The sequence below is a fragment of the Onychomys torridus genome, chromosome 14 (genome assembly GCF_903995425.1).
Source record: "Onychomys torridus chromosome 14, mOncTor1.1, whole genome shotgun sequence".
Lineage (NCBI taxonomy): Eukaryota > Metazoa > Chordata > Mammalia > Rodentia > Cricetidae > Onychomys > Onychomys torridus.
In genome coordinates this window covers 47576916-47589743 of record NC_050456.1, presented here as the reverse complement: position 1 = coordinate 47589743, position 12828 = coordinate 47576916, and the positions used below count along the sequence as shown (strand labels likewise).

Genomic DNA, 12828 nt, shown 5'->3' with positions numbered 1-12828 from the left:
CAAATTGATGCAAAGACTGGGAATATTTTAGAATACATTGAAATACTGAATGGGAAGGTCTCCTCAACAGGTTCCCCAGATGGTTAAACTGTAGTCCTGCTCTGTGGCTCAGAAGCCACAGGCTTCTCATGGGAAGTGACACATCACATTTATGACCCTCCACGATTGTCTGACACTTACTAACTCTGTCCCACGGCAAAACTTCTCTTACCTCCTGACAGAGTATTTTCACTTGGGGCAAGAGTGGCCATCCGGAGCCAGGCACCTCCTGTCGGCCATGGGCTAGCAGCTTGGCCCACAGCTGCCGATGGTCCTTTGCTGCCAACCCTCCCTGTCATTATTTTTCTAGACACTTGGCACTCAAGAGAAATTTGCATTCATTTCTGTATCTCTTTTGTGGGGAGGAGGGGTTCCTAAAACTAGTTTCTGAACATTGAAACATTTTAAACATCTAGAACTTCTAGGTTTTTTTTTTTTTTTCATTTTCTTTAAAGATTTGCTTTTTTATGTGTATGTGTGAGTGCCTAAATATATGTGTGTGCACCACATGTGTGCCCAGGGCCTGTGGAAGATATCAGAGGGTGTCAGATCCCCTGGAGCTGGATTTACAAGCAGTTAGTTACAAGCTGCCATTAAGTACACTAGGAACTGATTTCAGGTCCTCTGCAAAAGTAGCAAATGTTCTTAACCCTGGAGCCATCTCTCCAGTCTTCCCTTTTTAAAAAGAACCTTTGAGGGATGGAGAGTTGGCTCAGCAGTTAAGAGCATTTGCTGTTCTTTCAGAGGACCTGGGTTTGATTGCCAGCACCCACACAGCGGTTCATAATTGTAACTCCAGGTCTAGGGGATCCAATTCCCACTTCTAAACTCTGCAGGTACATACATACATGTAGGCAAAACACTCATACACATTTAAAAAAATACAAAATTTAAAGGAACTTTTTTTTTTTCTTTTGTGGAGCTGAGGATCGAACCCAGGGCTTTGCACTTGCTAGGCAAGTGCTCTACCACTGAGCTAAATTCCCAACCCCAAGAACTTTATTTTTGTTTGATTTGTGAGATGGGGAGTCTACCTATGAAGCCCAGCTATCCTCAAGCTCACAATCCTCCTGTCTCAGACTCCTGAGTGCTGAGATTAAAGGCATGCACCACCACCACACTGAGAAGTGCTTTAAGGAGACAAGCATGATGCCTATCCATGTATCTTTTATTACATTTATCAATTACCAACATTGGCCTTGCGTGTAGAGAAATTTTAAATATTTCTGTTTTTATGAAAACAGATTTTCTCTCTTGCTGCTGGCGTGCTCACAGGTGTAATCAGCTGCCACATCACTTTTCTCTCAATACTTTCCCATGAGCTGCAGCAGATGAGGCTTCTCCACGCTTACTTAAGAGGCACACCTGGAGCTGTGCGAGCTGGCTCTGTGGGTAGGCCACCCTTTAGCTGGGCTCTGTTCTTGCTCTCAAGGGTTCCCTAAGACCATGTCCTCAGCTATCCTCGTAGTGTGGGTCTGTAATGACGCGTCAGCCAAGGGGGTGTCAGGTTTACGCAGCTGTCAGGGCTCGACTTTCACCAGCTGCAGTTAAGAATCATAAGCTCCCAAGAACTTGGCTGCAGCAGCCTGATGAAAAGCACTTGGCACCAATCTGGCATTCAACGCTCCATGTCCACAGCAACTTGTGACACGTGGCAACACTGTGAAATGCCAGCCCCACGGCAGCAGGAAGTCGTCTGCACTCAAGCACAGCCCTGCCATGCCCAAGGGTTACCTGAGCCATGAACTACGTCATCCTGGGTCTCAACCGTCCCCTTGAAAAGGCGGCTCAAGCCAGGTGTGGTGGTGCCTGCCCATCATCCCAGCACTTGAGAAGTGGTGGCAGAAGAATCAGGAGTTCAAGGTTATCCTTGGCTACTTAGATGTTTAAAGCCAGCCTGCACTCTGTGAGACTGTCTAAAAACAAAAACCCCCGCAAAGCCGGAGGTATAACTCAAGAGAAATAAAGCATTCCTTACCAAGTACAAAGCCCTGGGCTTGATTCCCAGCTTCCCAAATGTGGGTGTCCAACATTCTTAGTACTACCTTTTACCTACTGGACAAAATAGCAGAGGTGAAAGCCAAGGTCTGGAGCCTAGCTGATGGCCTCAGTGTAGCTTTAGGACAGTTCATGAGTCTCCCGAGCACAGTGATTACAGGTGGGCACTAGCACCTGACTAGACTACTTCCCATTTTTCATACATATTTTTCAATACTACAATATTATGCCACCTGTGACTAATGTGTTTAGATTTACTCCCACCACTGCATTTTGTCCCTTCTACAAGTCCTTCCTTCCCCTTCTGTTTTTTGAGACGAGGTCTCACATAGTCCAACCTTGACCTGCTCCTTCTGCCTCGACCTCCCTAGGGCTGGGATTACAGGTGTGCACCATACCAGGCTTAGATTCCCTTCTCTATACTTCCTTTCCTATTTGCAGTCTATATTCGATGGGACTTTCTTTAATTCCATTTCCTCACTGTAGTGACCTGAAAGTTAATGCATACCCTCGTTTTGTTCATTATCACTTCTATTATTCTAGACTCAAAGACAGCTGATGACCGAGGAGGTAACTTGGTGGCAGAGTGCTTGCCTGGCATGCAGGAGTTCCTGGGTTCTATCCCTAGTACAACACAATGAGAGGGAGGGGGAGGGGAGGGAAGCAGCTGGTGGTTGTGCGATGGGTTCTCTCCTCTAGAAAATAAAAGCCCAAGTTTTAGCTGAACACATGCTATTGGGAATAAAGACATTTCCCAGCCTTCTTTGATGTTGAGTATAACCACTGAGATATGGCCAATGGGATCTGGGCAGAAGGAACACCTACAACCTCCGGATCATACACGTAAAAGGCGAGTGGGGCCATGGGCACCAGGGTGAACTCTCTTTAAGCTCAGGGCTGGATTGCTTCTGTCTGGGAAGTTACACATGGCAGACACAAGAGCTGTCTGGTCTAAGCCGCTGTGTGGGTTCTTTCTTAGAGCAACCACACTATTAAGCAGCTAAAAGAGAAGACAGTGATGTTTTAAGTTTTTTATACTGTTCTCATTCTTCTGCCTTCTGAATCTGAGGCTTCACCTCTCTTATCAAGTTTGGAAAGATTTTTAGGCACTGTCTTCTCAGATAATCCCTCCCCTTCATCTCTTCTCCATGGCCATTAGAGAGTGTGATTTGGAACATGCAGATTCTCATTGTCCTAGCATCCATATCTTACTGTATCTTTGTTTGTCTGGGTTACCTTCTCAGTGGTGTCCTCTGCTGTCTCTGCCTGTTCATATCTTCTGGGTAAAGCACCTGCCTTCTATGCATATTCCCTATTCCCCAGGTTTGATCCCTAGTAATAGACACAGTCCATCTTGTGGTGCCAACCTGATGTTTAGTCTATCCACTGAAAAACTAATCTCAGTGAGAACACTTTCTCAGAGGTCTAGCTGGTTTTCAAGTCTGCCTGGTCCTTTTGGATGCTGTGCTGTTCTTGTCTCAAGTTTTTAATTTCTTTATTCCGTCGTCAGTCATTTTTAAGTGAATTAATTTATAGTCTCTTGTCCATGGGTCTATCATAAGAAGTGCAATCATTCCTTGTGTATGTGAATTCCTACTAACTATAGATCACCCCCCACCAGCACTAGTTATTTTGGGGTAATAATTCCGTCTTCACTAAGGCTCATTTTGATTCCTGGAGCTCCTGAGTGACCTGGATTGAAGTCTTGTTCTTCCAAAGAGATTTGGAATCTGTTTCTAGAGTTTCTCCTGTGTCACCCTTGACCCAGAACTCAGGTTCTTCAATCACCCGGCTATATAAATCCAACAGTACCCCATTGTTCTTCCCAGAGTTTTTGGTCTGAGAAGCTGTGGCCGTCTCTCGGTGCTGGTGGGTGATTTTCTTACCTTCATTTACCTTGTTATTTATAAATAGTCCAGATTACACAGGAGACTCAAGTAGCCAAACACCGTCAGACTCCAAAGATGTCAAAACTCAAACCGTATGTGACTAAGGGGAGGCTGGCCACGACCCCGTCTGACTCAGGTCCCAAAACTGAGCATTCCTATGGCGTCCCTCTCTAGTTGACTCCTTGGGGAGCCTCTTGCTTTTCTCAGTGTTTACCTCACACCTTGTAGTGCATTTTCTCCGTCAGCGTCAGTGGTCCTAAGTGTTTCTTCAGTCTTTGTTGTTTGTCTGAGGCTGCTCTGTTGTCCTGTTTCCAGAGGTCATCCCCCTGAGATGGGTCTCAGCCACTTGGCTGAGTATCTTCTCTGTCCCTTATCTCTCCCCCCACCCCATACCATGGTCTAAGGCGAGGTCCTCAAACTTCATAGTGACAACCATTTTCTTTTCTTTTTTTTTTTCTTTTTCTTTTTTTGGTTTTTGGAGACAGGGTTTCTCTGTGTAGCTTTGCACCTTTTCTGGAACTCACTTGGTAGCCCAGGCTGGCCTCGAACTCACAGAGATCCACCCGGCTCTGCCTCCTGAGTGCTGGGATTAAAGGCATGCGCCACCACTGCCTGACCGTGACAACCATTTTCTAGGAGCCTGTTAACCACAGACTATTAACAGCACCTCAGAGACTTAGAACAAGAGGACTAGAGTGACCTCAGAATAGACACTCTATCAAGCGGCTCCCCCAGATGATTCTGGCAAAGTGGTTCCAACCGCACCATCCTTGGGCCTGCTACCCTTCCCCTCAGGTTCCTGAAGTCTTACCATTCCACTGGCAGCACCAGGCTGGCACCCACAGGAACCCTGTGCTGTCTGAACTAAGAAAGCAATGCAATAGACCCAAGGTTCAAGAGTTCAAGTCCAATCTAGTCCAAGGCCACGCCTCAGCCGTGAGAATGTCCAAGTGACACCTGACTGCCTCCCCAAACTCCACGGTGTAGAGCTATCAGAAGGGCAGGTCATGTGGTCCATTCTTTCCAGCCTTACTAATCACGGCTTGGACCTCACTTAAAAGGGTGAGCTAAACGTTACCTTTGTACTAAGAAAGGGTTAGCTAAGCACACTGATACTGTAACCAGAACTGCCAAGACAATCACCTGCCGGTTCCCCATGAATACATTTTAACTGCAGGGTCTCCACTCTCTAAACAGGTTGTACCTCTGAGAGTCAGCCACTTGAATGTAACTTCCAGAGAAATGAGACAAAAGAGGTGAGCTTTGCAGACCAGCCTACCTAAGCTCAAACAGATAACACCTGTTCCCATTACTTAGCGTCTGCACCATTACATAAGCCATCAGATACCAGTCTCAGAATAACTGAGAGGTATACATCATGTCCTGGCCTGAGAGGTGGAAGTTCACAGAGCCAGGCAGGGCTGACTCCAAAGCTTGTTTGCTGTTCCCAGAAAATCAGGCACTTGCTGAGGCTCATCTGCTTATAGGGGATGGGCAGGAGGTTGGAGATTTCCAATGTTCTCCTAAAAAAATCATCCAGCCCACCATGAGAATGAAATTCATGTTAACAGTAGTAGTAACAGTAAAAGAAATAATGGCAAAAGTGACCCATGAGGGACTCAAAGTGACAGAGAACTAAGATGACTGTATCATGTTTTAAATTTTAATTTTAAGCCGGGCAGTGGTGGCGCATGCCTTTAATACCAGCACTTGGGAGGCAGAGCCAGGTGGATCTCTGTGAGTTCAAGGCCAGCCTGGGCTACCAAGTGAGTTCCAGGAAAAAGGCGCAAAGCTATACAGAGAATCCATGTCTCAAAAAACAAACAAACAAAAAAACAAAACAAAACAAAACAACAACAACAACAAAATTTTTTTAATTTTAATTGTTTCTGACGGGATCTCACTCTGTAGCCCAGGTGGGCCTTGAACTCAGACAGCCCTGCTGCCTCTGCCCCCTGAGTGCTGGGATTAAGGCTGTGCTACACCGTACCCGCTCGACAGTATCATTCTTTGGTGTGAGGCACCTGAGATGGGGTTCATTTCCCCAGCTCACCCTCTCAACTCTGACCCTAACCATGGCTAAGGGCCCCAGCCATGAAGTGAGGGAACGTCCTGCTCTCCAGGGACTCACCTTGTCAGCCAGCAGCTCCCTTATCTTACTGGCCTGAAGGCGGAAGCGGAAAAGCTGTGTCTCCAAGGAAAGGCATCGCTTCTGCCAGTCTATGCTGGCCACCTCTACCTTGACTTCAGCCATGATGGCATCCAAGTCTTCCTGCGGGCACACAGAGAAGGAGAAAGGCAAGAGTGAGGGGTGTGAGGGAAAGCAGAAGAGGAGCTGACCAAGGGCAGAGAAATCAGGGAAAGAGGTAGGTCCACCTCTCTGATGGTGTTCCCTCTCCTCGAAGCCCAGGGTGTCCCGCTGCAGAACCAGGCAGCTGAGCACCTTCAGGACAACCCTGCGACATCTTAAGAAGAGCCTGGTTTCTTTCTCCTTTTGTGACAGTTTTAATACATTTTAGTGAGTGGTCTCTATGAAGAGTTTCTCTCAGGCTTTAAATCCTCTTAATTAGCATACAAAGCATTTAAATTTTTTAATTAGCATACAAAGCATTCGAATCCTCTTAATGAGCACACAAAGCATTGTGGCACTTTCAAATAAAAGATGTTTTTGTCGATTCTCCTCCGACCCATTGCCCCCACTTGGAGACACAGGAACGAGCTTCACTTTCAGGTCACGTGATTCTGTTCCCCACCCCACCCCACCCTCCTCAACACCTTTCTGGGTTCACAACTGTTGCTGGACTGCCTTCCCTGGGGAGATGTAAACAAACACCAATTCCTCCTTAGAGGGATAATTCCACCAAAGTCCAACTTGGGAAACCAATGAACTTACCAGGCTTACACAGAGCACGAGTAAACGGGCACTTCCAGGAATGTGGGGGAGCACACAGCAGTCTCACCCCAGCATGCATGCCAACTTCCCCATAGCCGCATAGACGGCGGCTCCTCACTCCAGTTAGCATTCCTGTCTATACCCTAGCACCAGGAGACCGTGTGAAACAGGGCTTAATTACATACAACTGGCCAGCAGGGGAGAAGGGAGCTTCAGGAATCTCAGGGGAGGGCCCAATGACCCTCCCCAACCCCTCCTTCTATGTGGGAATGTCAACAATCAACAAGCCCTGTGTGTGTGTTGGGGGTGGGGGGTCACTTGCAGTCATAGCTGTTATGATGAAATGATGGTTGTTAAACTTTGAATGATAGCGCTCTACAATTAACAGCATATACCCATACTTGCTCAAAACCACGCGCGCGCGCACACACACACACACACACACACACACACACTGGAAGCTAAAATCCACTTGTGAGAAGACAGTTTTTCTGAGTCTAAGTCACCTTGCTTAATATAATAATATCCAGATCTATCAATATTTCTACAAATTTCATAGTTGCATTTTTATTTATAGCTGAACAAAACTCCATTTGGCATATGCCACATTTTCATTGTCCATTCATCTGTTGAATGTAGCACGAAATTCAAAAGGTCTTATTAATAAGAACAAACCTGGAGCCAGGTACTGGGGTCAACGCTGGAAGGTCAGAGAAGCAGAACAAGCCACAGCTTCCTCACCTTGCAGTTCCTCAGGTGATCCTGTTTCCTCAGACTGGAAGCCTCTGAGTCCTCATCCAAATGGATCTCAGCTAAACTGCTGCTCAAAAGCCTAAAAGCTTAACCAGCTCTAGTTCCTGGTCCTCATGCCTTATATACCTTTCTGTTTCCTGCCATCACTTCCTGGGATTAAAGACATGAGTCACCATTCCTGGCTATTTCCAGTGTGGCTTTGAACTCACAGAGATTCAGATGAATCTCTGCCCCTAGAATGCTAGGATTAAAGGCGTGTGCTACCACTGCCTAACCTCTATGTTTAATATTATGGCTGTTCTGTTCTCTGACCCCCAAATAAGTTTATTGGGGTGCACAATATATCAACCATAGTTGAACATTTATGTTGGTTCCATTTCCTTTGTATTATGAACAGTACAGTGAGAAACATAGATGAGCAAGTATCCCATGAAGTCTTTTGGGAATGCGCCCAGGAGTAATATAGCTAGGTCATTTGGAAGTTCTATTTTTAACTTTTTTTTTAATTACATTTTAAAAAGCAACCAGCCTGTAATTCATGGTGTTCATATCCTTCTGGTGTGCAGCCATCCACTGGAACATGATGCACCTACCAGGAAAACTGTCCATAGCTCCTCAGTTAGGGGTGGAAGGCCATAAACTCCTGTGTTTCTAATCTCTTGAGAAACTTGCATGGTGATTTCTACATTGCATTGGTTTACATTTACATTCCTATTAGCAGTGACTAATGAATGGTCCCTCTTGCCCCACATCCTCAACAACATTTGTTGTCACCTGCTTTCTTCATAGCAAAAAGTGAAACATAGGGCTCCATTGTTTTTCATTTAATTTTCTACTCAGCGGCCATACTGTCAGACACCATTCTAGCTAGGCAGTTGACAAAGTCCCTGCCATGGAGTTTCCACTATAACATATGCACAGTTGACAGAGGAGCAGGGAAGGAACTGAGCAGAGGGTGGGAGCCTTGGTGTTCAGGGAACCTTAAAGGAAAACACAGATTCACCCAAGGTCACACTGCTAATTAGAGGCAGAGCTCTGGCTCCCACCACAGTCCTGACTCTATAGCTCTGTGGCTGTTAGGTGGGCTGAGAGTGGACTGAAAATACGCTCTGGGTTTCCCTGACACTTTTCTGTTTAGCTGGGATCTTGCCAGTTGTCATCAGTTCATCCTGACTGGGGACAAACTCTGATTCTCTCCTCCCCTTCAAGTCATAAGATGCAAGCCAGGAGACTTCTAGATGCTTGGCTCCAGCCTCTGGTGAAAGCCACCTTTCATAACCCCGGCCAGGGGAATTTAGCCAGATGCCTCCTACCTGTAGTTTAGACAAGAAAAACTAGGTCAAGGATGAGGAAAGAAGCAGGCGTGAGTGTGCCTGAGCTTGGGGACAGAGGCACAGGGTGAGCAGGAGAGGAAAGCTGGAAGGTTCGATCAGCGTCGGGACTTGTAGTCTCCCAAGCTACTGTTGGCACTCTCAGCAGCAAGCATAAATAAATAAGGCCTGGCCCAAACTGTGATATGTGGTCACCTGCATACCAGATCACTTAGAGAAACGGCTGTTAACAGTTCTAGGTTGATTGTGTTCTTTAATATGTCTCTTGTAGGATTTTCAGAGAGAATGGGAAAATACCCTCTGGCCACACAGTAGGTCAAGGAAGATTTGTCAACATAGCTGACAATTTGGGGCTGGAGAGATGGCTCAGCAGTTAAGAACACTGGCTGCTCTTCCAGAAAGCCCTGATGTAATTCCCAGCACTCAGATGGTAACTCCTAACTACATATAATTCCAGTTCCAGGAGATCCAACTCCTTCTGGCCTCTGCTGACACCTGAGCTTGGAGATAGAGGCACAGGGTGAGCAGGATGATGGACACGCATGTGGTGTAAACACACATGCAAGGAAAACACACAAATACATTAGGAGCAAGGAAAACACACACACACACACACACACACACACACACACACACACACACACGCGCACGCGCTTAAAAACATGGGCGAGTTTTGAGAGAATAAAGGGAAGAGGGAAATGACATAATTTCAAAATATTTTTAAAATTATTTTTAAAAAATAGTAGCAAGTATGTGTTTGTTGCTGTGAATCGAACCTAGGGACTCGTGTTTGGTGAGTACCCTCCCTACCCTCAGCTACACCTGTGCCCTAACTGCTGATGGTTTGGGAAGCTGGGAAGCTGGTTGGTCAGTCTATGACATTTGTTACACTGGTCTTTCTACTTCTGCTTGGAAATTTCTATAATGTGTTGTGTTTTGAAATCCTCTTCTCTGATTCTTCAGGAGCCATGTGGCCTTTTCCAGAAACTTCTTGTACTGTTGCCAGGTATTACTTGGGAGCAAGAGTGAGTCACCTGTGAGGCTAATCACCCTTTCTCCCTTTCACTCTTGACTTTAATTAGGTGGCTTCTCCCATTATGTTTTTTGTTTGTTTGTTGTTTTGTTTTGTTTTTGAGACACAGTTTCTCTGTGTATCCCTGGCTGACCTGGAACCCACAGAGATCTACCTGCCTCTGCTTGCCTCTCCCATTAGGCTTTATAAATAGCTGTCACTTTTTGAGACCTTATTATATGGCAGACACATGCAACTTAGAAGCCACAGGAAGACTCCACTGTCCACACACAGAAAGTCACCTGGAACAGAGTCTGAGTAACTTCTACAGACCTTTCCATAGCTGGTCAGCAATGGGACTGACTGGGGTTCTGGTTCTGAATCCCATTCACCACGCCCCCCCCAAAAAACCAAAAAACAAAAATGGAGAGAGGCTGGTGGTTAGGTCACTTAGCAGTACACCCGCTTGCCTAGCATACATGAGGCCCTAGGTCTAAGTGGGGCAGTGGTGGCCGGAGTGGGGGTGGCGGGCTTTCTATTCCTGATTCCACAAAAAGTAAGATAAACTGTGAAGAACAAGAGAAGTTCTTTCAAAAGCCTTAGCACTAAGATAAACCTATAGCCCAGATTTCCCAAGGCATCTGAGTCTCAGTTATTCTGCTACCACAAACCTTCCCAAGCAGACACTGGCCATGTGAGTAGGCCTGGGGAGAAGAGCTGAACAATTTCACCACTGATAGGTCTAGTGGTCTGGTTCTCTTGGCTCTGGGGTCCTCTGAACACTGGGCCCATGACCTAAGGCCAGAAGTGTCATCCTGGACAATAGGGACATTGTGACCTCCCAGCCATTCCCACTTCAAAAGACTGGGGCCAACTGGAACAAGCAGGAAGACAAAGGACTGAAACAAAACAGGGCCTTATCTGAGCTGAGATCGCTGCTGTGAAGACAAACAGAGCCTCGGAGGGGTAGGAGGGCTGGGAGGCTTCGTGTTTGAATCTCCGTGTCCTTCAGGGACATTTTATTTTTCATCCTGTAAACAGGAAAAGTGGCAGATCTGAGACCAGGACTTGGGGAGTCTCGTTCTCTAGTCTGGGCTAAGAACCAAAGTACCCAAGAAAAACCCAGGGGTTGGGAGCAGGAGACAGGAAATTTGGTGACTTGAATTTGATTTAAACACTTAAGTCCTTTTTTTTTTTTTCCGATTGTCCAAACTGCTGCAGAGATGCTGTGGGGACTGGGAAATGCCAGGTTATCCGTCTCCTAGAATTCTAGAAATGACGTGTTTCTAGTCTCCGCCTGGCCCTGATAGCTGAGATTACCCTTCTACTCTAGGAGTGCTCTCTCCAAGTAAGCAGCTTCATGACTTCTAGACTGGACCTGGTTAATCCTCCTCCCTGCCTTAGTGAGGCTGACAGGTCCTAAGAAGGCTGGGGCTCGTGCTAGGCTTGCCTTGGCATGTGAGGGGATTTAAGGGTTTGGAATCAGATCTAGAGTGAGGTATCTACTGCCAAGTCAAAGGCCCGGGGGCTCTTCAGGCTAAAGCAGGTGGTAGGTCCAACAGCTATAAAACGAGAAACGTTAAGCGAAGTAGCTAGTAAACTGAACTTGGCCCTGCTAAGTGTCCGTGCACTTGTACCACCCAAAAAGATGTTCAAGGATAAGCAGACGCCCCACAAGAAGTAAGGAGACCAGCACAGTAAATTCCCATGTGCCCCACTCAGCAACAACCTCATCACCCCATGGCCACTCATCCAAAACCTGTTCTCTTGCTTTCACTGGAGCCCAGAAGGCTGAGTTCCTGACAGATGGGCCAGATGATTGCCAGAGCCCTACCTGCTGTTCCGAAGCGCAGCCATCCCAGCCTTAGAGGCCCACAGAGGGTATGCTAGAGGCAAGGGCTGGGGGTAGAAGAGATTGTGGGGAAAAAGACCCAACAACAGTTTGGTGACTTTGGACTCGGTCTGTAACAGGGGAAATACAAACTTGCCCTGGGATCTCTGGGGCAAACTTGCGGATTTAGTCAGAACCCCACAAAATGCTGAGATTTAATTCAATTCAGCCAACTTTTGGTAATTCCTGTTTGCAATATTGAAGCGGTAAAGCTGTTAAGGATCTTCGATCTTGCAAGCCTTCAAGAAGTCTGGTCACTGCAGACCCAGGAAAACAATGCTTCCAATAACATTACCAGAAGGAAAAGAAAGAGAGAGAGAGAAAGAGAGGGAGGAAGGGAGGGAGAGAGGGAGGGAGGGAGGGAGGGAGGGAAGGAAAGGATGATACAGCCTCTCACTTCCAGAATGTGAGGCTGTGGAGGGCCTAGGTGACTTCGGTTTCTAAGGATGGGCCGTCACTATGAGTGCTGCTCTTTAAAAGCCAGCTGTGGGAAAGGAAGGTCTCCATGCCTCCTTCTGACGCACCTGGAGGAGATGGTGAGCAGACACAGGGATCCTCCGATCTCAGCACTGCCCTCTGAGCAAACCAGCAGCAAACTCTGAACCTCTACTGGGTGTGAGCACCACCCTTTCAATAGCACTGAGGAGATAAAGGGAGACCATGCCCTAATCCTTGAGAACCTAAGTATTAAAAAGAAACAGCATAGTACTGAAGATCCCAGCTGAGGCCAAACCACATGGGTCTGAACACTGGCGCGGACACGGAATAATCCATCTACTTAACTTCTGTGGTCCTCCGGTCCACCTTGAAATTGGCGGCCATATTTGAAAACGAGAGCAGTGATACCAGTGGAGACCTATGAAGCTGTCAACCTTTAACTATCTTTTTGACCATCAAAACAACAATTTCAAAGCTGGGCAGGGTAGTTCAGACCTGTACTCCCGGCACTCAGGAGGCTGAGGCAGGCAAACAGCCTCCAATTCCAGGACAGCCTGTGCTAGGGGGGTGAGACTTTGTCTTAA

The 12828-nt window shown here is 46.8% G+C and overlaps 1 protein-coding gene across 3 annotated transcripts in view; it reads right to left on the bottom strand.

Moving 5' to 3' along the window:
- Plekhh1 (pleckstrin homology, MyTH4 and FERM domain containing H1) overlaps window positions 1-12828 on the bottom strand; it is a 50854-nt gene that overhangs the window by 34911 nt on the left and 3115 nt on the right. For 2 of the 3 annotated variants that reach the window (XM_036205846.1, XM_036205848.1), the window contains exon 2: window positions 6058-6209. In XM_036205846.1, coding sequence (XP_036061739.1) covers window positions 6058-6180 — 123 coding nt within the window. In that variant the 5' untranslated portion in view covers window positions 6181-6209. The remainder of the gene's footprint in view (window positions 1-6057; window positions 6210-12828) is intronic. The other variant, XM_036205847.1, reaches the window with a different exon arrangement.